The sequence below is a fragment of the Trachurus japonicus genome, chromosome 20 (assembly GCF_045865225.1).
Source record: "Trachurus japonicus isolate A0001 chromosome 20, Traja_1.0".
NCBI classification, from domain to species: domain Eukaryota; kingdom Metazoa; phylum Chordata; class Actinopteri; order Carangiformes; family Carangidae; genus Trachurus; species Trachurus japonicus.
This window is the reverse complement of record NC_140926.1, coordinates 24,610,032-24,635,597: the sequence shown is the minus strand read 5'-3', so window position 1 is coordinate 24,635,597 and position 25,566 is coordinate 24,610,032. Positions and strand designations below refer to the sequence as shown.

The 25,566-nt window shown below is 43.2% G+C and overlaps 1 protein-coding gene across 1 annotated transcript in view; it reads right to left on the bottom strand.

Moving 5' to 3' along the window:
- Positions 1-708: 708 nt before the first annotated feature.
- xylb (xylulokinase homolog (H. influenzae)) overlaps positions 709-25,566 on the bottom strand; it is a 72,390-nt gene continuing 47,532 nt past the window's right edge. The window contains exons 17-19 of the mRNA XM_085763172.1: positions 21,322-21,409; positions 12,245-12,339; positions 709-1,579 (exon numbers count right to left, since the gene is read on the bottom strand). Of these exons, the coding sequence (XP_085619298.1) occupies positions 1,511-1,579; positions 12,245-12,339; positions 21,322-21,409 (252 nt within the window). The 3' untranslated portion in view covers positions 709-1,510. The remainder of the gene's footprint in view (positions 1,580-12,244; positions 12,340-21,321; positions 21,410-25,566) is intronic.

Here is a 25,566-nt window from a genome sequence, read left to right as displayed (position 1 = left end):
TGAGGTTGCAGCGGTTCAGGTCTCTAATGGTAGAAATTGGAGCATTGGGTGCGTTGCAGCTGATCCTGCACACGGTCTGCCACACGGGAAGCAGCTCTGGAGGCGTTGCCGTTGGGGGGAACATAGACTGAACATACAGTATTAAAATATTTCCAAACTCATGTGGTAGGTAGAATGGCCGCAGACTGAGGCACACAGTAGTTAAATGTTCTCAGACTGTTTCTAGAACTGTGTGTTGTCTATACCACTACACCACAACGCCTAACTTCAACCAAAGGAATGGGTACATCTGGTCTTTACCATGTTTGAGTGAAAAGCATGATGAAGGACTCTGTTTCCTATCTGATTAATTTCCACAAATGAAGCAGGCCTGAATCCGATCAGACAATATCCAATTCCATGTGTTGTTTCCCCTGTTTACACTCGATTAGATATCGTGTTACAGATCAGATCTGTGCCACTTGAGAGGAAACTATTGGCATTGGGTCACTTGAACCATGTGATTTAAAGACGGCCTATGAGAATTTTCTCTGTTGAGTTGAGAAAGGAGTTTACCAAAGCACTGCCAATTTCATCATTCGGTTTATGACTCATTAGACATTAAAATACTATTCAGATTACATGTGTTTTTCTGAGGGTGCCAGATTGTGTAACTTTTATAAAATGCTGAGATTGGCTTTGATCCAGATCCAAAAGCTTGGGACAATAAAAAACGTTCTGTGAATGCAACAACTTTATTGACAACAGTTACTGTACAAGGAATTAGCTCATTTTTCAAGGCTTTGTTTGGTTGCCCAACACAACAACTGGGCTAAATAGCAAACATGTGGTAGTTTTTGGCTGGACCACATCGGCATGGCCGGACCTATGATCTGGAATGTCCCTGACTGACTCACTGCTGGTCCAGTGGGCTGCAGTTTCTGGACCAAACAGGTTTTATTGGCTGGTTGCTGTCTGAAGTGCTGCCAACTTAACTCATCATCTCTAGAGTTAGAAACGTTTAGGTACATACATGTACCTGGTTTCTGACTAACACCAACCAGGGCTACAACTCTTGTTATGGTCTGTCCACTGAGTCACACTGGTGTCCTGCTGCTCAGGTATTGCTGGAAGAGAAACACTGAGCCTCACCTCCATTACAGCAAATAAACTTCTGACATTCCATGTGTCATTATTACTAAAGGAGGCAGAGGAAGAGCTAAGACATAGAGCCCTGGTAAGAAATAAAGGCTTTCTCCTCACTGAAAGAATGGAGAGTTTTGAAACTATTACAGGAAGTGTTGAGTTTGTATTATTAATCTTTTAATAATATTGTCTAAATTTTATAAACTTTGATTTGTGGTTGTTGATTTTTGTATTCCTGCTGCTTGTATTACATTCATACAAGGTAGAACTCAGTCAGTTATTTTTATTGATTGGCAGCACTAATTAGTTTGAACTAAAAATCTGATCATGATTCCAGATGGTTACTTTACGATTTCCACTGACAGATCTGATTGGTGGCTGCAGTTCAGGTGCGTTTCTCCTGTAGGATCCTGTTCTCCAACTGGGCGTATCGCTTCAACATCTGGTTGTACACCTGCAAGACACACACACACACACACACACACACACACACACACACACACACACACAGATCATCACCATGCTAGCGCTCTTCTTTGTGCCTGTGAATTCTAAATCCCATTTAAAAACATTTAGATAGATCAAATGAAACCACAAGTATGATAAATATTTCAACAGATCATTGATTTTTATTCTATTTAATTGGTAATTTTACTGGAGCTGGAGCTGCTTTAAAGCAGAAGTAAGCAGAATGTTTGTGTTAATATAAGTCTTAAATAGTTATATCTTCCGACAGCAATCACTTAGAGTGTTTGGTGTGAAACACGTGTCTGTCAGTCACTCTGCTCTGCTGTAAGCCGAGGAGAAAACTTTCCTTGTATCCTACGACCTTTATCCAATGAGGAGAGAGAACAGCATAAAGGGGCGGTCCTCTCTGTGTGTGCAGCCAAGGGATGCGCGTGAATGTGGTGACGTAGGGACGAGGGCGGGGACTGCTAACTCCATCTGCTGACAGGAAGTTAGCCAAAACGACTGGATCGCTTACTTCTGCTTTAACTACCTGACATTCATCTCAGTAGTGATGGGATCGGCAGTTCTTTTGACTGTACTGAATCACTAGAATCAGTTCCTTAAAATGAGTCGTTCAAAAAATTTGTTCCCCGAATCAGCCGCCCCGCCCCCCGTAAGGGACGGTGAAAAAAAAAAAATCTCCCGCGAATATCTGTACTGTACACTCTATGTCCCCTTTCCTTTTTTTTTTTTTTTATATTTTATATATTTTATACTTTTTTTATACTTATTTTTATATTACTACACAGTGAACACGAGTCCTCTGTGCACAGTACATTCACTTAACATGACGCTACACAGCTCTGTGCATGCAGTACACCAGGCAGTGAGTGACACAGCGCCACGGGGGGCGACCGCCATTCCGAAGGACCGCCATTCCGACGGTCTGCCAGTCCGAAAATTCCCGAAGGTCCGTCATTTCGAACTTCCTGAGGGGCCGCCGTTCCGAATGTGTTTTATTTTGAAAATTGACCGGATTCTCTCGTGGTTTGACTTCCTGCCCGGCTTGACACGACGCGCCGCGGGGACAGCGCCCGACCGGCCCCTCCCCCTCCCCCTCCCCCTCCCCCTCCGCCTCCAAAGTTTCACCCAGGTGCGAGTCTGATGCATTACATCCATGGTCTGATGCAGCCGCGGCACTCCTGCTGAAAATAAATGTTCTTGCTCTGTGCTTTGGTTAGGTTTAGGCAATGTAGAAAGGAGTTGGTTAAGTTTAGTAAAAAGGTTAGGTAGAGGCCAATAAAATCACAATTAATATGTATCTCCCTCGGGAGTCGAACCCTGATCCACCGCGTCAAAAGCAGATGCTCTGACCACTACGCTACCACCACAATTAGGCTTGTCTACTCCGTGCCGTAAACCATTCAATATTTTTTCAGGTTCGGAATGGCACCCTTTCTTTCAGGTTCGTAATGGCACCCTTTTCCCATAAATAATTAAAGCAGATATCAGTGGAATGTTTTTGTTAATATAAGTCCTAAATAGTCCTATTTTCCGTCAGCAATCACTTACATGAAGTATTTCAGCCTAAACACGAGTCTCTCCGTCACTCTGCTCTGCTGTAACCCGAGGAGAAAATTTTCCTTGTGGGATACAAGTGTTATCCAATGAGGGGAGAGAACGGCATGAAGGGCTGTGTGTGCAGCCAAGGGATGCGCGTGAATGTGGTGACGTAGCACGAGGACCAATTGATGCCTGACAAGGGCGGGGGCTGCTAACTCATGGTGCGTTCAAGGAAACTCGTACTTTGTGTTTTTCCTTCCTGTGAAGTCATACCAGTTCGATCTGGTACGAGTTCACGGGTCGGAAGTTACGAGTGGCCGTTATAGGGAACTTTCACAGACAACAGGACGGTAAAAACACGAGCTACGGGTTACCTGGAACGCTACCAAGTCGTAGTTGTGACTTGAAGCTGTAACTTACGGTTTCAAAAGCCTGCCTTGAACACAGCATTAGCCGAAACGGCCGTGCCGATGATATCTGCTTTAAGGGTCGGCATTCCGACAAATTAAAGTAAACGTTTGGAGTGGCGGCCCTTCGGAATGGCACCCTGGAACCCAGCGCCACATTCAGCACAGTACGTGAACCTGAATCACGTCTGCAGCAGCAGTTCTCTGGTGCAGGTTCGCGAATCACCAGTGAGTGACTGAGTAACAGCTTCCCCAGCGGCAGTTCTCTGTGTCTGCAGTAGGTTCGCGAATCATGAGTGAGTGAGTGGCAGCACGAACGTGAATCACCCTGTCAGTACGTTCGTGAACGACACGGAGTGAACTGGAGCCCTCAGCCCCGACTGTCAGTGAACGACACGCACAGAGAGTGAACTGGAGCTCAGTCCCCAGTACAGTGAACGACGTGCGCAGTGAGTGAACTGGAGCTCTCAGCCCCGACTGTCAGTGAACGCATCACTGAACATGCACCGTTCCCTCGCAACGAGAGTCTCCGCCACCAGATTCGCAGGTCATTCAGTGATTCACGGACCACACAGCAGTTCCACTGTCGGCCTGCACGCTGCTGCTGAGCTCAACTACTGAACTGAGAAAGGAACGAATCAGGTCAGGAAGTGATTCTAGTCAGTACGTTCACTTAAAGAATTCGTTCCTTCGAACGAATCACTCGCGAACTACACAACACTACATCTCAGTGGTTCTCAACTTTTTTGAGTCGCGACCCCCAATTTAACATGCACTGCTGTCCGCGACCCCCCCCCCCCCAACACACACACACACGCCGGTGTGAACGCATGATGGATAAAGCGCAGTGCTGTCCGCAGTGTTTTTTTGCCTTTTAGTTCTTGATCCCTGCGCTGAAAAAATCAATTGGCTTATCAATTGAGCTGCTGTAGTTTTGTCTCCATGGCCAATGTTTCGACCTGGAGGTTTTCATCAGGGCAAAAGAACAAAACAAAGTGACAGAGTTTAAATAGATGCGGGTGGCGAGTTGATGCGGTGTCCACACACCCGGGCTGGTTTATGTGACATGCGAGGACATGTCGGCGCAGGAGCGAGTGGAGCGAGTGGAGCGTGGATGCGAGCCAATCTCCTTCAACCATGCACGGAAAAGGGGAATAAGAAAAGTTTTTCTAATTTATTAAGAAACAATGCCCAGGTCAGCAATGCATGCCAAGAAACATGTCGTACATTTCTCCCCTCCAGTCACATTACCAACACAGCTGGACACACACAACTCAACTGACGTGTAAATGTAAATTAAGAGTTTCAATAGCACTTTTACGATACACGTTTATATCGATAACGTCTGGAAAACCATGAGAGCGTAAAAATGTTTTAGCAATATTTGAGACTTTTTTTTCAAAGTTAAAGCAGAAGTAAGCGATCCGGTCGTTTTGGCTAATGCTGCGTTCCAGGCAGGCTTTTGAAACCGTAAGTTACAGCTTCAAGTCACGACTTACGGCTTTGTAGCGTTCCAGGCAACCCGTAACTCGCGTTTCTCCGACCTGTTGCCTGTGAAAGTCACTATAACGGCCACTCGTAACTTCCGACCCGTGAACTCGTACCAGTTCAATCTGGTACGAGTTCACGTGACTTCACAGGTCACGAATTACGGACTGCCCTGAACGCACCATAACTTCTTGTCAGCCGACGGAGTTAGCAGCCCCCGCCCTCATCATGGATCTATTGGTCCTCGTCCCTACGTCACCACATTCACGGCATCCCTTGGCTGCACACATAGTCCTTCATGCCTCCTCATTGGATAAAAATTGTAGGATACAAAAAATAGTTTTCTCCTGGGCTCAGAGCAGAGCAGAGGGACTGACAGACCCGTGTTTCGGTCCAAACACTCCAAGTGTAAGTGATTGCTGTCAGAAGATATAACTATTTAAGACTTATATTAACACAAATATATCACTTACTTCTGCTTTAAGGTGTCTCCATTACCTGTTTTTACCAGAATCTCACGTGCACAGACCAGAACCATACACTGCTTGATACAATGAATTTTGGACAAACAATGAAGCAAAAAAACAACAACAAAAAAAACAACTAAAACAACTCTCTGTAACGACCTTTACTGTTATAATGTTTACGTTTAAGTTCTGCGATTTCAGACTGTCTGTGAACACATGGCCCTATGGTGATGAGGTGAGGTGAGGGGCAGGAGAGAGAGAGAGCGGTGTCTGTGTGAAATGACAAGTGGACAGGTTCGTTGTTGTTGTTTTGGTGTAGTAACTGGTTTTGAGTAATAAAATGCATGTTTGAGAGTCGCTCGTCGTCCTTCTAACGTCCGGTCGGACGCTACATTAATTAATTAATTAATTTTGCATATTTATATTTTTCCAAAATGATTTGGCGACCCCCAGAAATCATCTCGCGACCCCAACTGGGGTCGGGACCCCAAGGTTGAGAATAGCTGATCTAGAGATACACTATATTACCAAAACTATTCGCTCACCTGCCTTTACTCATTCTATGAACTGAAGTGCCATCCCATTCCTAACTCATAGAATTCAATATGATGTCGGTCCACCTTTTGCAGCTATTACAGCTTCAACTCTTCTGGGAAGACTGTCCACAAGGTTGAGGAGAGTGTTTATAGGAATTTTTGACCATTCTTCCAAAAGCGCATTGGTGAGGTCACACACTGATGTTGGTCGAGAAGGCCTGGCTCTCAGTCTCCGCTCTAATTCATCCCAAAGGTGTTCTATCGGGTTCAGGTCAGGACTCTGTGCAGGCCAGTCAAGTTCATCCACACCAGACTCTGTCATCCACATCTTTATGGACCTTGCTTTGTGCACTGGTGCACAGTCATGTTGGAAGAGGAAGGGGCCCGCTCCAAACTGTTCCCACAAGGTTGGGAGCATGGAATTGTCCAAAATGTTTTGGTATCCTGAAGCATTCAAAGTTCCTTTCACTGGAACTAAGGGGCCAAGCCCAGCTCCTGAAAAACAACCCCATACCATAATTCCTCCTCCACCAAAGGCCAAGTGATTAGGACACCTGATTCTGATCATTTGAATGGGTGAGCGAATACTTTTGGTAATATAGTGTAGCTTAGTCTACTATTTTCCTCCTTTGGGCCCCTCCAAACGATCACCCGATAGATCTGAGGGGACGCCGCATGATTCAGGGGACAGACGAAGAAACAAAGGTCTGGTTCACAGCAAATAACCCAGACAGACAGAATGTTTATTCCCACTAGTCAAAAAATGAGGTTTTATCGGCACTGAGGAAGGAAACAATTAGCATTCACACCCAGGTGCAGCAGACATCAGAATTAGCTTTATTTTAATTAACTAATTTAAACTAAATATCATATTACATGGAAATACTTGTGTTGAGTTTCAGGCTGCAGTGGTTTGAACGGGGCCCTTAAATTAAATCAAATTAGCAGCTTTATCCCAAATGTAACGTGAAATCTGAGGACCTGACACTAACAGGGCTGATAGACTGTATAACAGTGTCTGCATCTCTCCTCTCACTGATGTGGTCTGTACTGGTCTCAGTGACATTTTATTTTCCCTTTTAGCATCTTCTAACAAAATGCAAACCTACAGATGAGTGCTTATAGCTGCACCACTGAGCACTTAAACCACTTTGTGTCATGTTGCTGTTTCATATTTGAAATCCTGCTGTTCAGATAAGTATAGAGAGAATATTCTATCGCCAACATCTAATCAGTGCTGTACCTTCAGAGAGAGAGTGTGTGTGTGTGTGTGTATGTTCATGGACTAGGTGTTTTAGCAGAGCTCATTATTTATTCATGCACTGTGCTGTTTAATTATGGAGGATGAACATGAGAGAACATCACTTCAGTAAACATACAACTACATTAGAATAACATGGAACCCTGGAGTGAGTGTGTGTGTGTGTGTGTGTGTGAGGGATGAGAAACAGTGTACAATTAAAATCCAATGAAGGTAAAAGCACTGCTTTGGTAAATATAGAACAGTGCGTGTGTGTGCATGCATGCATGAATGTGTGTTTGCATGTGTGTGTAATTATCATCACAGAAAAGAGAGTGAACTGGACCCTGACGGATGCACAACAGTGTGTTTAACAGGCAGTAAACACACACTGTGTCTGCGTTGGTCAGGTTGGTAAAGCTGAACTAGCTTTACTAGGCAGATGATGCTGATATGGTGCTCCCAACGCTGGCCCATCGCTGGCCCATCGCTGGCCCAACACTGGCCCATCGCTGGCCCAACGCTGGCCCATCACTGGCCCATCACTGGCCAAACGCTGGCCAAACACTGGCCCAACGCTGGCCCATCGCTGGCCCAACACTGGCCAAACGCTGGCCAAACACTGGCCAAACACTGGCCAAACACTGGCCGAACGCTGGCCCATCGCTGGCCGAATGCTGGCCAAATGCTGGCCCAAAACTCGGGATGAGTACCGAATTCTTTACTTTTATTGGTACTGACTGAATTCCTATGATAATCCTGAGTGTCGATTCACGTAAAACGGTACCACATTCCGGTACATGATCGGTATCTGATCCAGGCTACCCAACTGGACACCCTGGTTCAGGCAAATATATACACAAATGACTGGGGTCCAGTTGGGCCTCGGGCTTCCTTTTTGTTCTGGCAGGGTTCAGGCCAAGAATTAATACTAGTGAGTCAGACCGCGCCAGGTCCGGGCTTCAACGCCTGCAAGTTGTGTTTTAATTTTCAGGCCCATTGAGAACTCTAATGTCTGTGAACAGTCCCTCCTCTCCTTGCACACACACTAATCTCTAAAATAAATAACTTCAATTACCACAAACATACACAAAAAAAGTACCAAAAACAAGTTCTGTTGCATACTGGTACTGGCTCCCAGGAACTGGGTGTCAGTACTGTTGGTTTAAATATGAAAGGTACCCATCCCTACCCAACGCTGGCATGAGTGCTACATATTGGAACCTTCTGAACCTAAATCATTTTCAGATCCACATGCTTGAACCTGACTTAAAGGGGACACATTATGGAAATATAACTCTCTGAAGGCTAATTTATTTGGGTTTTTGGCTTGCATCCTGGCCCCTAATGCGAGAATCTACAAAAAAAATCTGTAATTCCTCCATCCCTGCAAGTATACTGCATATACTTGCAGTTGTCTGTGTGCAACTGTGTATAGAAAACAACAGGGGGTGGTTCTCTGAGGGAGGTGTGTTCTACAAAGCTCCATACTGTATAAAGACAGATTTATTATTTTATTATTTATTATTTAGTCTTATTTCGAGATATGGTGCTTTAATTCAATAGTTAACTTAAAATGAAAACCTTTTTCTTTATTTCATTTTAAGTTTGTGTATTCATACATTAAAAGTATTTTGGGGGCACAGTTCAAGTCTGTTGTAGAATTGACAGACTACATCTTATGAGCCAGCTGATGTCATCTCTTCATATTCACAAGAGACATCCACTGAGATCAAAGTGTGTAAATGAAAGCGATCTGTCACTCCTCCTCCGTCCCAGAGCTCTACACTCCACTCCTCCTCCAAACACAGGCCATGTTTGGAAACTGGAAACTAAATCCAGCTCGTTAGCTGCTCAGTCCTTGTTTCTAATTTTAGTCAGAGTCTGCTGTCTTTTCTCATTTGGAGTTTTCTTTTTGTGATTTCACATTTTACACTTCCTGTCTCTGGGTGGAGACACAGCTCTTCACCTCAGAGATGAGAGGGAAAATGATTCCACAAAAAACTGAATTGAGAGAAAATACAAATGAGGGTGGGGGTGATGCGCAGTGACAGATGAGAACAGACAGGAACAGCGGGAGCAGGGAGGTGTGGAAGGCAGAGGAGAGACGGGACGATGGAGGAGGCTCGGGTCGGAGGAGCAGTGACGGGGTTTCACCGTCTGTTTGTCCTGTCAGTCATTTATCTGCCTCCCAGGAGGGGGCGGGGTCACCTCAGGTAGAGAGCTGCTCACCTCAACATGTTCACTTTAGAATCTTCACTGTCTACATCTGCACGAGTCACTACAACTAAACACCAGAGACACAAATAACAATCACACAAACCCAGGTTTAAAGGTGACATATTATGCCGCTTTTCCACAAATTAAAGGGATAGTTCAACATTTTGGCAAATTGGCCCATTGCCATAATACCTATAGTAGTCTTAGGGGTAGTATAGGTTTGTTATCTTTAATTGTCAGTGCCAGCTGTTTTGAGACCGGCTGGGTGGAGATGGGAGCTGCTCAGCTGACTGACAGCTGCTCTGACTGTGTGGTTGCCTGGCGACCACAGAGATCAGATCCCGGACCTGAAACGGGGACAGCAGGTACGGACTAAAAAGTGTGTGTGTGTGTGTGTGTGTGTGTGGGGGGGGGGGGCAGAGGAGAGGCAGCAGTGGATGCAGGTGATGCTGGAAGTGTGTGTGCTGCACTAATGATACACAACTTACCATGATACAAGCTCAGTGTCACTGACTGGAAAGGTCTCTCTCTCCAATTTACTTCCTGCAACAGCTTTGTCCCTGTGTGACCTGTTAGACTAGGTGTGTGTGTGTGTGTGTGTGTGTGTGTGTGTATACACCATGTAATTTTCTTCACTGCTCTTTCATAAGGGAACAAACCATTTAATGAAGAGGCAGTGAGTCATGAAAGTAGGACAGTGTGTGTGTGTGTGTGTGTGTGTTTCTTCTAAACCCCTCTACTTCTCTGTGCCTCCCTCTCACACTGAGCCAGGCACTAACACACAGTGAGTCAGGGTTGATGGTTTGGTTCCCAGGTTTCAGGTTTAACAAAACATAACAAGACTTGACACACACACATAACACTTCAACACTAGACACCCCTGCGAGCCCGCGGGGGCCCGGCCCGTCATGTGAAATCGGGCTTGGGCCGTTTTTTTCATAGATACGTCGGGCTCAGGCTCACAGAACCCAAGTTAGGTTAATAACTCTGGTTCTGCGCAGTGGTTCTTATGGGCACGTCTCAGCATGTTGCTTCATTGCTAACAACACATAATGTAGCAGACACCCACAGAGACCTGGACAGTAGCCGACAGATTTATTAGGTTACGGTATTATTCAATAGTCATTATTAATGAGGGTGAGTAGCCTATAGATGGTGCTTATGTTTATGTTTAACATGTCATTGTTTACTAAATCAACAACTATTCTGTCCTTACAGAATTAAAGGAATAGTTCACCAAAAAATGAAATTCATTCAAAAACGTCCATAAAACTACACAAAAACCATTTAATATTCCTCCACACTGGACTATATCCCTTCACAACACTTGGATTGCAGTGGACGAGCAGAGTTTACTGGAAACAACGTCATTTAGGACATTTTTACAGCCTAAACAGTCCTGTATTGAATTTGGGGCACACTCTCACGTTCACGCAATGCACGCGGACGTGACCAGACTTGCCTCAATGACGTTGTTTCCAGTAAACTCTGGACTATCCCCCTTCAGGACACTTGGATTGCAGTGGACGAGCAGTGTGGAGAAACATGGTTTTTGTGTAGTTTTATGGACATTTTTGTGTCGGGCCCTATTACTCTCATATAAGGATTTTGTTGGACTACGAACCGGCCTCCCGGGTCTCCAGATGCACTTTGAGGAATAAAAAACTACTCAGTATTCATCAGCATGAGGGTGAGTCAACAATGACTGAATTTCATTTTTTGGTGAACTATTCCTTTAAGTTTGTGAAGCGTCTTTTTTCTCATGCTTGCACACTCTCTCTCTCTCTCACTCACTCACTACTGATCCGCAGAAGACCAATGGTCATTCTGGTCTGTTTACAGTATGAAGCCCTCAATATGACTGCTATGGCGGTCTGAGGAATAAATACTCAGAAACTGAGGGTGTTTCATAGGCTTCAGAAAGCATCAAACACATAGGCCTATATTTAAACAAAGTCAAATTCAACACATGCTGTATTTTCCTAACATTTTAGGTCTAAAAGAAGGAATCTGAAGATTTTCAGTTTAATTGAAAAAAATGCGGCTTTGAGGGATGTAACAGCCTAAGCAGCGGAACTTCCATCCGCTCCCATTCATCGCTGCCGTGGCGATGCGGGGACAGACACAACTACAAAACAGGAGCAATTAAACTGAAAATGTTCAGATTCCTTCTTTTAGACCTAAAATGTTAGGAAAATACAGCCCCGAGTTGAATTTGCCCGGAACTGTCCTTTAACTTAGTACAACTTCATATTTGTCTCGTTTACACCTTCAGAAGATTCCTGGAAGCAAGAGGCAGTTTGTGTTTCTCACGCTGTTAAATTACTTGGTGTTTTTCTGTCTCCACTGTTGACATGAAAACAAATATTTATCACTTCGCTCCGTGTCAAGCAGTTTTTAATGTTGACAAATCACCAGGAATTAAAGGGAAGCAGACTGAATGCCCTGTGTCTCTCATTAACACGTTTATTGGGGCTAAAAAGCTGCAGCTCATCTCCGCCCACACACAACACTTCACAAGCCTCACGAGTGATGAGCCCAGCAAAATGCCAAAACATGAAAGTGTGTGTGTGTGTGTGTGTGTGTGTGTGTGTGTACGCGCATGTGTGTGTGAGAGAGGAAATACTGCAGGGAAATATGAAGCCCCATAAACCAGTATAAGACACACACAGTAACTAATTTAATAAATGCTAATTACCCTGCTGAGAAACAGTAGCTGTGTGAGTGTGTGTGTGTGTGTGTGTGTACCTCCTGTGCTGTAGGATGTGGGGTAGCCACCAGCTGTGGTTCAGGTGCTTTCTTCACCACATCAAAGAAGGAAACTCCAGATTCTGCAACCAGGCCTAAAACACACATCAGCCAATCAGAGAATTAGGTGTCGGCATCATTAACCAATCAGACAGGCAGTATGGAATTAACAAGTGGAGAAAAGAGTCTGGTAAGCAGCTAGAGTGAAGTGTGGTTATGCAATCAGGAAGTCCAAAGCAAAAGCAATAAGACCAACCAATCAGGAATTAGCAGGGGTGAAAGTAGTTTTAAAGGGACATTGTGTAACTTCTCCTGTTATCTATTCACGAAAATCAACTATTTCATTCAAAAGTCTGTTTTTCATTAATCAGTAATCCCCCCCATCAACAAAGTGAAGTGTTCCTTTCAGCTCTGAATTAGCCGTTCATATCATTCATATCTCCATGGAGCGGGTAAGCTCGGTGCTGCTGCCATGTGGTGTCTCCATGTTTTTACGTTCAGTGGCAGCGTGACGGTAGGTAACCACGGAAACTCAGCGGAGACACCGGAGCTGTCGGCTCAGGTGGAGGTGGCGTCTGTGAAAAGTCACCGCGGTAACGCAGTGAGGAGGAATGGAGCGTTACACTGATGCTGCATTCACCTGCAGTCAGGCAGACGGCCGTCGCTAACAAACCAGATGTAATTTTAGTCACAGAAGTCCAGAGAAAGCCGGTAAAATGTGGGTCAGGTAAACAATACCACATCGCCATGACAACATATTGTCACGTGTATTGTTTTGCTTCGTGCTGACGGACCACTTGTTTACATAGAGGCTTGTTTATGCCGTCTGCCCAATTTCACGTGAATGCAGCATGAAAAATACAATTGAGTTGCTTGCAATATACAACCGCAACGCTAGATGGGAGTAATTCCTCATCGTCTCTGCCCCGTTGATCTAAAACAGCTTGCACCGACAATTAAAGGTAATGAACCTACTCCTAAAACTATAGGGATTATGGCAATAGGCGAATTGAACATGCCAACATTTCTATTCTCTATCCCTTAAAGCAATTCAGTATAAAATGCTCCTGAATAAGATCTCCAACACTACATTTAAATGCTCAGCAGCTCTACAGGGGAAAGATGATGGGAGCTCAACATCATGTTAACATCCTCCAACGCAATGTGAGCAACAACAGAATGACCGCAAAGACACAAAACAACCACAAAGGAAATGAGCATAAAGAGACCAACAACTACAAAGACACACAAACCAATTAGTACAGACAATGTAGCGGTGTCTGTGCCCAGCAGGCTGACGTCTGAACACCTTCACACTTTGATCAGAATTAACTGATAACACTCAACCAAAATCCACTTTTGAATAGCAGAAAATACTCTTGTGTGTCACTAGTCCAGCTCAGAACAGCTCTGATGGAAATTGAGCAGGAGGAAGGTCTCCCCTCCTCCTCCTCCTCCTCCTCCTCTTTGTGGCCCCCTGCTGCTGTGACTCTTTGAACTCTCTCAGTATCAAAGGAAGGAGATTTTCGGTGCAGATTCATTGTCTGTTTCATCATGTGTTAATCAAAGTGGAAAATCAGAGCACACGCTGGGACGAGCATCCAGTCCAGGAAGCTTTTTGTTTACAGTGGGAGCGTTAAAGCGTTAGAGGGGCTGTTTTTAGTTTGATCATCTGACACTTCTGAACTCGTGAGTGTTTGACAGATTTGGCCGTATTCATGTTAACAAGCTGCTTTGTACCAGGTGCTGTCCACCGTGTGTAAACTGATGTTGACTGTCGACATCGCCAGCTGCTGCCACACCGGGGACCAGCCGCATGAAGGTGACAATGTTTTGCCCCAGTGGAGGGGGTAATAGAAAGGACACGGGTGTTGTTGTATTACACGAGCATTAGCAACACGGCCCTCTTGGACATTATTGATCAAAAACAGATTATTATCTTAATCAAACTCATTTTTAAAACTCCACGGAAAAAACGTAACAAGTTAACGCTTCAAAATGGAACTTAAAGGTATAATATGTAGGAATTCCCCCCATCTAGCACAGTGCGGTTGCATATCGGAACGTATTCTTGATGTTGCATTCACGTGAAATCGGGCAGACGTCAGGCAGACAACAGATGCTGCATGTAACAGGATAAACAAGCATCTATCCCCTTCAGACCCGCATTTTTTTGGCTGAGCAAAAAAATTTTTTTTTTATGTATTCTGACTCCTCTCAAACATAAAAACAAAGTGGAAAAAAAACATTTTTGCTAACTCATGTTTTTAATAGTATTTTTTCATGTCCATTCCAATGGACGCCAGGACTAAAAGGCTGTAAAATGTCAGAAAAACTTAAGAAAAATAAGGTTGTGTTTTTCCACATAGTAATCAATCAGTTATGACCTAAACATCTGGAACTGGATGTTTGCATGGTTTTGAGTTTGTGTGCAGTTCTAAACATGTACATCAACTTGATAGAAGCCTGCAAGAGAGGAGGATGTCGCACTTGTCACAAAAGATGTGTTTTTTCATGTATAGTCTTCATCTGGTAGCCTCGTTGTTTTCATCATAATCTGGCATGTCAACCATGTCATACTGTACTTTAGGTAGAATATAGGTACAGTGGCAAGAAATAGTATGAACCCTTTGGAATTTCCTAGTTTTCTGCATGAATTGCTTTGCTTTCCATTGCAGGCCTGACGTTTGCCACTCCACAACACTAATGGGAAAATATTTTGTCGACTGTTGAAACTAAGATTACATTTTTTGTATTTATTTTTTAAAGTAAAAGTTTATCAAGACTTCCTACAGGATAATGTCAGGGTGGCTGTCCACTAGCTGAATTCAGTAGAATAGCGTGATGCAGCAGGACAATGAGCCTAAACATTGAAGTAAATCTACAACCTAGATAATCTAGAGTAGCTTCAAAAAAAGAAAATCCACCTTTGGGAATGGCCCAGTCAGAGCCCAGACCTGAATCCAATGCTATGGAATGACCTCCATTCACACCAGACATCCTAAGAACATGGCTGAGCTGAAGCAGTTCTGTAAGGACCAATGGTGTTGTGCAGTTCTGATCTGCAGCTACAGGAAACGTTTGATTGAGGTTTTTGCTGCCAAAGGAGGTTCAACCATGTATTAAATCCAAGGGTTCACTTACTTCTTCCACCTGCTCTGTGAATGTTTATTGGACATGTTCAATGAAGACATGAAATATTATAATTGTGTGGAATTAGGTTAATCACATCGTGTTTGTTTATACTTGTGACTTAGATGTAGATCGGATCACATTGAATGGCTAATTAATGCAGAAAACTAAGAAATTCCATATTTTTTTTTGCCACTGTATACAGTATATTGTTTGATGTCTTCATAGGGTCTATGGGATGATCCTCATCAATTGGAGCATTCTAAAAAGGACGTGCCCATGATTGTAGTGAATGGCCTGTGACGCCACTTGATTTCTTCCTTCCTTGCTACTGTCATCTCCTCCTGTCCTCCTCTTTCACTATACTGTCTGTCTCCTCTATCTCAATCTCATCTGCCACATAAGTTCTTCTGGCATGCATGTACGGTACTATAACCTCTCCACTGTCCCTCTCTGAATCTAAAAACAAAACAATCACATTTGAACTCATTTTATGTATTCTCACTCTCGAATACTTATCCATTCCATTTAGATAAGACATTAAATTGATGAAAACCACATACTAAGAATTAAAAACTGTCTTAATTTCTAAACTTAGGCCTACCACCTATCTCACTCCTGGTAACATCCTCCTCATTGCCTGAATTCAAGGAGTCAAGTTCAGATTTACGGGACGTTTAAGGGAGTCTTTGACACTCATTATTATGATTATGAGAACATTATGAACAAAAAATATATATTAAAAATGTTATAATCATGAATAAATAAACTGTTACACCATGCTTTACCTATGAAAAGCTTACAGGTATTTTGTTTCTTTATATACTAACACTAAGCATTTGAGTGTTGGCTTACCTCGCCTAACTCCTGATGTCCACTGCAATGGACATTGGATTTTGAAAAAATCCTACAAATTAATGATATGATATTTGTTTAAAATAACTTCAAATATTATGACTTGTAACAGTTAAAAGTATACTGACAGCAAATTGCTTTGGCCAGCATGAACATAAATTTATATTTTTGACTGAAAATGGGCGCTTCCTCCTCCCTCTCTGCAGTCGGTCCACCATGCTTGTCTTGTCCGATGTCTGTCACTCTCTCAGAGTGTGCTCAAAGTAATAACATGATTGTGGTTGGATAATCAGGACCCAATCAGTAACTAGCATTGCTGACATCATTGAATTACAGAGTATTTATTTGTTTAGAGACAGAACTATGTCATGTCCATTCCAATGGACGCAGGGTCTGAAGGGGCTATGTAAACAAGTGGTCCACCAGCACGAGGCAAAACAATACAGGCGTGACAATATGTTGCCATGGTGATGTCGTATTGTTTACCTGACCCACGTTTTACCGTCTTTCTCTTGTGGAGTAAAATGACATCTGGTTGGTTTGCCGACGGCCGTCTGCCTGACTGCACCTGAATGCAACATCAGTGCCTCCGTCCTTCCTCACACTACACAGTGGTTACAGTTTTAACAGGCCGAGCCCACAGCTCTGCTGAGTTTCTATGGTTACCTACGGTCACGCTGCCACTCAACGTAAAAAATGGCGATGCAACATGGCCGCCTCGGTTCGGTGCGTCGCCCACTTATGTATTTGTAACGACTTGTAACAACTCATTCTAAGGTACCAGAAAGCTTTCATTTGTATGTGGGTGTGATTCCACTTCAGTGAAACACGTATTCATGAAAGCAATGTTTGATTTTTGCTAATAAAAAGCCAAATAAGTTACACACTGGGGCTAGGATTTTTTCAATTAATCCATTCAGTATTATTACTTTAATAATCAGTACAACAATGTATACTTACTTATACTTTTTTTAAGGAAGGTTATGGAATTCAAACCCCACCTACTTTCACAACTGGCCAATCACAGAATGCTGGGCTGTTGCTCTACAGAAAGCTTGGAGGTTTCTCTCTGATGACTCTGTGTTCCCCTGCACTCATCCAACTGAAGGACCTTGTTTACACATTAATATTAGCTCCTCTCAACACAACAAGCCTTCTTCTGCCTCTAAGGGTCCCTAATAAAGCATTACCATAAGACAGCATCAGTAGAGCGGGTTTAAACAGGAGTCAGTGGCCTGCAGAGCCCAGCTGGAGCTGGTTCCTCCTGTAACGCCGAGGAAAGGATTGCAGCACTAATGCAAGATGAATGCATCACTAGGATGTCTCTGCATCCAGCTCTGTTGCAAAGTAATTGTATGAAGGACTGCCCCACCCCCCCACCCCCCCACCCCCTCCCCCCGAGGCCGCTGCGCCCCTGAATGAATCAGCATTGGTTATTACCATCAGGAGGATTGCATTATGTCTTTTCAAGCCCACGCAATTGACTTTAGATATTGGAACAGGGATCTGGTTGGGAGGCTTAAAAGCAAACGGAGACGTAAAGAGTCCCCCCCCCACCACCTCCTACATTCATATTTGATGGCTGTCACACGCGAAATCAGCCGAGGCCGTGCGCCGTATCTCGCCACTCAGCCAGTCTCTTTCATGTCGGGGCGGGAGGGGAATCTTTTTCATCTGGCTATATGAAGACATGCTACATGCTAGCCTGGCAGACATTAAAAGCCCCTGGCAGAGAGACACTCAGACAAGAAGCAGTGCAGATGAATAAATTCCTAGAGTGAAGATGGACGACGCTTCATTTATCTCACACGACGCGTAAAGCGGCTGATTTTAATGACCTCGGTTTGATAAGAGGGAGCGTCCACCTCAGCTGCACCTGCAGCAGTCGGGTCTCAAACACACACACACACACACACACACACACACACACACACACACACACACACACACACACACACACACACACACACACACACACACACACACACACACACACACACACACACACACACACACACACACACAGAGCAGACTGAAGCAGACAAATTCAAACCAAATGTTTAAATTACAGTGAGAAAGACTGAAACGAGCAGCAGATATAAGATTATAGTCATCAGAGCACAACGCCGCCTGACGAGGGGAATGATAGATACGACTGCTCTGATGTGACAGTGAACAACTGAGCAATGAACAACGATGGAGACACTTTGAACCACCTCTACACAACACTGGGACTGATTAAACCAGACAGGTCAAAAGGGCAGCACGGTAAGGCAAGCGGATTAACATTTAAAAGCCAAGTTTGACTATCCAGAATTAACATTGTAGATATCAACAACGTCTTTCTGACTAGTCGTAATTACATTTTAAATAGTTGGATTTTTCATTCAAGATATCTGTAACGTATTTGTGAGTAGTCCAAACGACATTTAGAGATATCTGTAATTCAGTTTTGACCAGGCACAACTGAATTACAGATATCTGCAACTGTCATTCAAGATGTGTGACGAGTTGAATGACGTTTTAGTGACGTCATTGCAGATATCTGTAATTCAGTTTAGACTAGGCAGAAAGAAAGTTAAAGATATCTCAAAGGTCATTATGACAGGTCTTTGTCCTTAATCTGCAACGTCATTTTGCCTAGTCAAAACTCTAATTCAAGATTTCTGTAACATTCGGACCAGGCGGAATGAAAGTTACAGATATCTCCAATTTCAGATATCGCTAATCAAAATTCAGTTCAAGATATCTATAACTTGATAATAGACAGGTTTCTGTGCAACGTCATCGCAGATGTGCGCGCGCAGCCAGGGGGCAGAAAGCGGGACATTTCTCATTATTTACAAGCGGAGTCAAGCAGAAAACGAAAAGGACAAGGAGTTGTTGTGCTGTTAACTGCACAAACCGGCAAAAGGATGGATGGAAATTGTATAATAAACCGAGGGGATCTCATCTGTTTGCCAAAAAAAGAAGAAGATTATGGCTCCAGGCCATTGAAAGGGCAGATTGGGGTCCCGAAGGTCCTAAAGGCGGTGCAGCACCGGTGTCATAAAACTAAAAATAATATAAATTTTAAAAAAAAATTAAAAAGTTTTGCACATACAGACTTATATGCACGCAAATTATTGTTTGTGTACACACACTGGGCTTCTCTATGAGATAACTGCTAATGTCGGGCCATATGATAGCTGGCCATTTGGACATATCTTAAATAATAAGAATATCTGGGAATATTATATGGGTCTGATAAAAATGAAACTTATCAACCGGCGCATCCAGCGAGTCAGTGGCGGCCGCGACTCTCGCCCCCCTCCTCGCACACAGGCAGTTACACACACCGGCAGATGGACAGGTCGCGTTGTGACGGTAACATGCTAATGCTAGCTAATGTGTTCAAATAGCTATCCGCCCCCCCATCAGACCGTCCGATCGAAGCAGTCTTTTGCCCCCTGGTTGCGTGCGCACCTAGTATTGTTTGTACAAAAGGAACCTAGATTATAGGTCTTCGGAAAAACCCAACAGCCTGAAAACCAGAGGTTCCAACCCGACCTGGCTGGGGTCTTGGGTCCATTCACAAGAAGTGACTCCCGGGCCGGGTCGGAACCGGGAGAGTTTGTCTCGGGGCTCTGATAGTGAAAGGCCGGGTTATATGCCTGCAGTCTTATTTAACGCTAGACAACTTGTATTAAATCATAAAGCAACTCGGGCATTTCGGGGCCACAGGTTTTTTAGGGTTTGGGGCTGGAATGTCATGGTTCTATTCGGAGCCGGTTCCGACATATCTCGGTGTCGGCTCATAGTCGGCTCCGGGTACAATTTTCACGGGTCCATTTGGATTCGGGTCCGTCAAATTGGACCCATGAAGACCTCTATAATAGAGATCTACAATTAAATTATGACTTCCTAATTCCAGTTTGAGATATCTACAACTTAATTTCACCTCGTCAAAACTTAATTTTTAGATATCTGAAAAGGGACATGTAGATATTATTATTATATATTATGACTAGTCAGAATCAAATTGGAAACTGAATTACAGATATCTGCAACACACATCAGTCTGGCTTGTTAAGATGGCTTGCCATACTACAGAGCATGATTCATCAGGGCATTACAGTACACATTATTTCTTTTGTGATTAATGATTCAAGTGAATTATCATTGTTTTGACTCTGGATGGGAAAAAAAACAGTTATATTCATATTGATGCTTTTTTCCCATCCAAAATCATTTTTTTCCTCCTAAATCCATGTTTTCCTCGCGTTTCTGTCTTTGTTGATGGAAACAGTCCCGAGCTCGACAGTCGACTATGAGGGTCTACCCTGGAAGCTAGAGTACATGATAAAAACACACAGTTAACACTGCTCTCTCATATTAACGGAGTTATGCAGACTCAGTGTTGTGTGTAAGGAACTGGTGGATGTTACAAAGCATGTGTAGTGATATTTTGCCAAAGTCGTGGTGAGAAGAACTGCCTCCATTACTTTGCTGTTCCAGTCTGCACATATTTCTCTGGGATTTTTTCCTACTTAGAAAATGACCGGAATTCTCCTGTAATTCTCCTCTTTCTTTTCCTCCCTCCTTCTGTAGGTCTCTTTCTGTTGTTCCATCCTTCATTAAACGTCTTCATTATTCTTGGTTCCTTCTGTCCTGCTTTTAAAAATTCTCTTCCATTAATTCAGGTTTTACTTTGTTCTTTTCTCCCTTAATTGTATATTTTCTTGTTCTCTTTCTTAATTCATCCTCCTTACCCATTCCTTGTTCCTTTATTAGTCTTTTGTTCTTATATCCATTCATCTTTTTTATTCTCATTCTCCTTCCATTATTTATTTTTTCTTTCACCCTATTTTTCCCCTTAACTTTCTCACACAGGGAAGAGAAAGAGCAACTTCATAATATACATCTTTAATGTGTTCTCTCCCTCTAAACAGACCTTCTTTCCTCCCATTTATCCTTCTTTCATTCCTTTTTTAATTTCTTCCTTTCTTTAACAATTCTGACAGCATGATGTGAGGAGATTTTTTTTTTTACTAAAACTAAAGTCTTCAACACATATAAATAAATAAAAGCTCACAGTGTCTGATTATTACCATGCAGGGCTCTGTAGGCTGATCCCAGACAGGCGGAGTCTGACAGGTCAATGGTGTAGACCTGAGCGTTGAACACATCAGACAGAACCTGGGAGAGACAAATGGAGAAAAAACTCTTGAGAATCATGATCAAGGCCAAACTTCAATAAATAAAGACTAATCTTCAGCTAATAAACGTTCAGGCTGCACCTGGTATTTCCATCTGAAAAGAGAAATAATGAGAGATCCTCTCATCAGCAGAGACTTAGTGGACGTTGGAGGCTTTTACTCAGAGGCTTGTGTGGAGTTCAACAGTTAACAGCTGTGTTTTCACTGGTGATAATAAATCACATGCAAAAACAGCTGTTTAAACAACATTTACATATTTGACTGGAAGATCAAACCAAACCACAGCTGTTCACATTTCTAGGAAACTGTATCATTCTCATTCTCTAGTGTTTGTTTGACTGTTGGTCGTGTTCCTGTTGTGTCTGCTTAGACCAGAGGTGTCAAACTCATTTTTAGTTCAGGGGCCACATACAGCACAATCTGATCTCAAGTTGGACAGAGCAGTAAAATGATATTAACGTATAAATAACAAGAGCACTGTCCTTTTACAAAACATTATAAACAACCTGAAATTTCTCCAGAAAAATACATGCAATTTCAACAGTATTATGCCTCTTCTGTCTTCTGTGTAATTTTCACACTTGGCAAATTCTTCCCACGGGCCAGACTGGACCCTCTGGTGGCCTAGTTTTAACCCACGGGCCACACGTTTTGACACCCCGGCTTACTTTTATGTCTGTATCTCTTTAGCTAATTGTACATTATCAACTGTTTTGTTGTTGTCTCCTTTTAGACTGTAGCCTACATCATAATCGGCTCATTTCAGTCTCGCACAGGGGTTCCCAAAGTGGGGATTGGGACCCCCTCGGGGGTCGCGAGTTACCAAGAGTGGGATCGCAAGATGATTTCCAGAAATCAAATAACTTTTGAAAATTTTTAGCAATACTGCATTTTAGCTGTAATTGTTAAAAAAGATAGTAGTTAAAGGGATACGCCAACATTTCTTTTGTGTCTTGCCTCACTCCCGAGTCCATGACAAGTAGATAGACACCATCCTTTCGACTGTGCTTGCAGTAACAAGGGAGATACAGGCAGAGCTGGCGCACCCAGGGCTCCAGGCTAACGTTTTCACAGGTAGCACTGGTGCCACTTAGCTTTTCATTTAGTAGCACCAAAACAAATTAGGTAGCACCATATTTTTCTTTGAATAGCGTGTTATTTATTTATTTATTTGTTTGTTTATTTCGGGCATGTCAATTAAGTCATCATCATCACACTTCATCTTAGTTCAAATAATACAATACACATGGCCAAAAGGGAAAGTGGGAGAAGCAAAAGCTTATCTAGTCCCACCCCCATTACCCACAGAATAAAATCTTTATCATAATCTTTTCTTTTCTTTTGCTTTTTACATTTTGACATAACATTTTCTTTTACTTATGATATATTATTGACATATTATTAATACGTGACCTAATACACAGAGCGGCATGTTTAAAGAGGCTGCAGTACAGTGGGCTGTTGATGAGGTAAGAATGCTAAAATAAGTAAGGGATAATGCCCGACGAGGTGTCCATTATCAGAAATTAATGGACGACGCGGAGGCGTGAACCGTCCGACGCGAAGCGGAGGACGGTTGCTTCCGCGAAGCCCATTAATCTCTGATAATCGGACACCTCGAAGGGCATTATCCCGCTTATACCATGGTCACTTACGAGATAAATACATATTAAATCAATTACTTATAATTTAATGTTGTTTTTACCGTTAAAATCATACGTTTAACAATAAGCGGCTGAGCGGACTATTTAATAACTCTCGTCGGCGATAAAAGAAAAAAAAAGAGGGACCCGCTGTGACCGCAGCATAACGTTACAGCCAGTGACTCTGCTACAGCCTGGTAGTTGATCAGTGAAGGGAGGTGAGGTGACGGCTCAAATGTTACGTGACACAAAGTTTTTCAGACGGCCAGTGCACTTCTTACCGCTGGTGTGTTTACAGACTCCAGTGCCGTGAGGCGCTGAAAAAAAGTTGTTTTGGTCCGAGTGTCCGTTGCCGTGGTTACCAACAAGTGTTTGAGCCAGCGCAGTAATATTTAGAACGTAATCAGGCTATTTTACCGGAACATCTTTATAGGTGTCCATTATCACTTTTTAATGGACACCCCGCAGCCAATCAGAATCGAGGATTCACCCAGACCATGGTATAATCAACTGTAAACCACAGGGATGGAAAGAGTACCAAAAAAATCTACTCAAGTAAAAGTAAAAAGTAACTCATTTAAAATGTATTCAGAGTAAAAGTTACTTCCGCGGCACAACACGTCAGTTAAACAGACTGTCGCTTCTTTTTTTTCAATCGTTTTTGCTCAGTGTTCTTTGATCTTTTGATCCCAGTCTGGAATGAGAGCAGGGCTTTGTTTTGGTACGTGATATGAGACGCGACCGGCGCGATGACGTGGCGGCACGTAACGCTCAGCGTCATCACGTAAATTAGCGGGTTGACCTGGGTCTGGCGTTCCCACTGTAAGCTGATCGGAGACGAGCCGATTGAAGGCGATTTTAACCCGCGTCGCTTGCCGAGTCGTTTGACCCGCGTCTCGGTGCGCCTTTCCCACTGCCACCAAAAGCTGATTGTTAGCGGGTTTAAACGGCTTTTTGACCAGTGGGAAAGGGGTAATAGATAGCTAGTGTACTGTAGATCTTCACTGCTTTTGCTGCAGCATCTTCACAGCTTTTCTCAAGTACTTGTGAATTTGTGCCATCATTCAGTTGTTGCTAATTTAACATACGTAAATGTATTATTTTATGTATGCTATCAAGAACAACAAAATGAACAGAACAAATGTTTTTTTTTTTTTTTAAGGAAATAGGTGGGAGAAACCAGACTTCCTGGAGAAAACCCAATCTTGACACTGAATCCATTCATTTAGTACGAGAGCATCATGCTAGGAGGAGTTGTTCAGGTGGCAGGGGATGGAGGGAGATTTCATAGAGAGATAGAGATTATTTTGATTTCATAGAGGGATGGTCGGTGGAATATCTTCTCTGCTTTTCTCAAATACTTGTGGATTTGCGTCATCATTCATTCAGTTGTTGCTGATTAACATACATAGATTGATTAATTTATGTTTGTCATCAAGAACAACAAAATTAAAGCCCCCGTACAGACTTTTCATTTAGTGTTGATTTTGGCGGCCCCCTGTGGACCAAAGTGGTGGTGTTTTGCTGTTTCCCACTGTCATGAAGAGGTTTGTCTGGCCGGCGCGTGTGGATTTGTTTTGGAAACGTTGCAAAGAAGACGGGACTTGCTTTGTAAACTTTCTTTTTTAGCAGCTATCTGCAGCGTGCATATGGATGAGGTTATTCGTATCGTTTGGTCAGTGGTCCGACCCGAGTCGACCATGCCTTCCAGAGGTATAGAATTAGACTACTTAGAAATAGCGTATCTTCACACTGATGGGCTCATTTGCTGTTGTAGGTAACAGAGACACATCAGCAGAAACCAGAGACTTTTGCGTATCCAGTTAAAAGCTCTGTACCGGGGCTTTAACAGAACAGATGTTTTTTTTTTTTTTTTTAAACTAAATAGGTGGGAGAAACCAGACTTCCTGGAGAAAACCCAATCTTGACACTGAATCCATTCTTTTAGTACGAGAGCATCATGCTATAGGAGGAGTTGTTCAGGTGGCAGGGGATGGAGGGTAAAGGGAGGAGGGGCGGGGTTAGAAAGTGGGAGGGGGGGTTGAGGGGAGGGAGAGAGATAGAGATTATTTTGATAGAGAGAAAGAGAAAGGGAGATTTCATAGAGAGATGGTCGGTGGGATATCTTCTCTGCATTTTTCAAATGCTTGTGGATTTGTGTCATCATTCATTCAGTTGTTGCTGACATAGATACATAGATTGATTAATGTATGTATGTTATCAAGAACAACTAAATGAACATAACAGATGTTTTTTTGTTTGTTTTGACGAAATAGGTGGGAGAAACCAGACTTCCTGGAGAAAACCCAATCTTGACACTGAATCCATTCATTTAGTACGAGAGCATCATTCTAGGAGGAGTTGTTCAGGTGGCAGGGGATGGAGGGTAAAGGGAGGAGGGTAGGGGTTAGAAAGTGGGAGGGAGGGTTGAGGGGAGGGAGAGAGATTTCATAGAGAGATGGTCGGTGGAATATCTTCAATGCTTTTTCCAAAT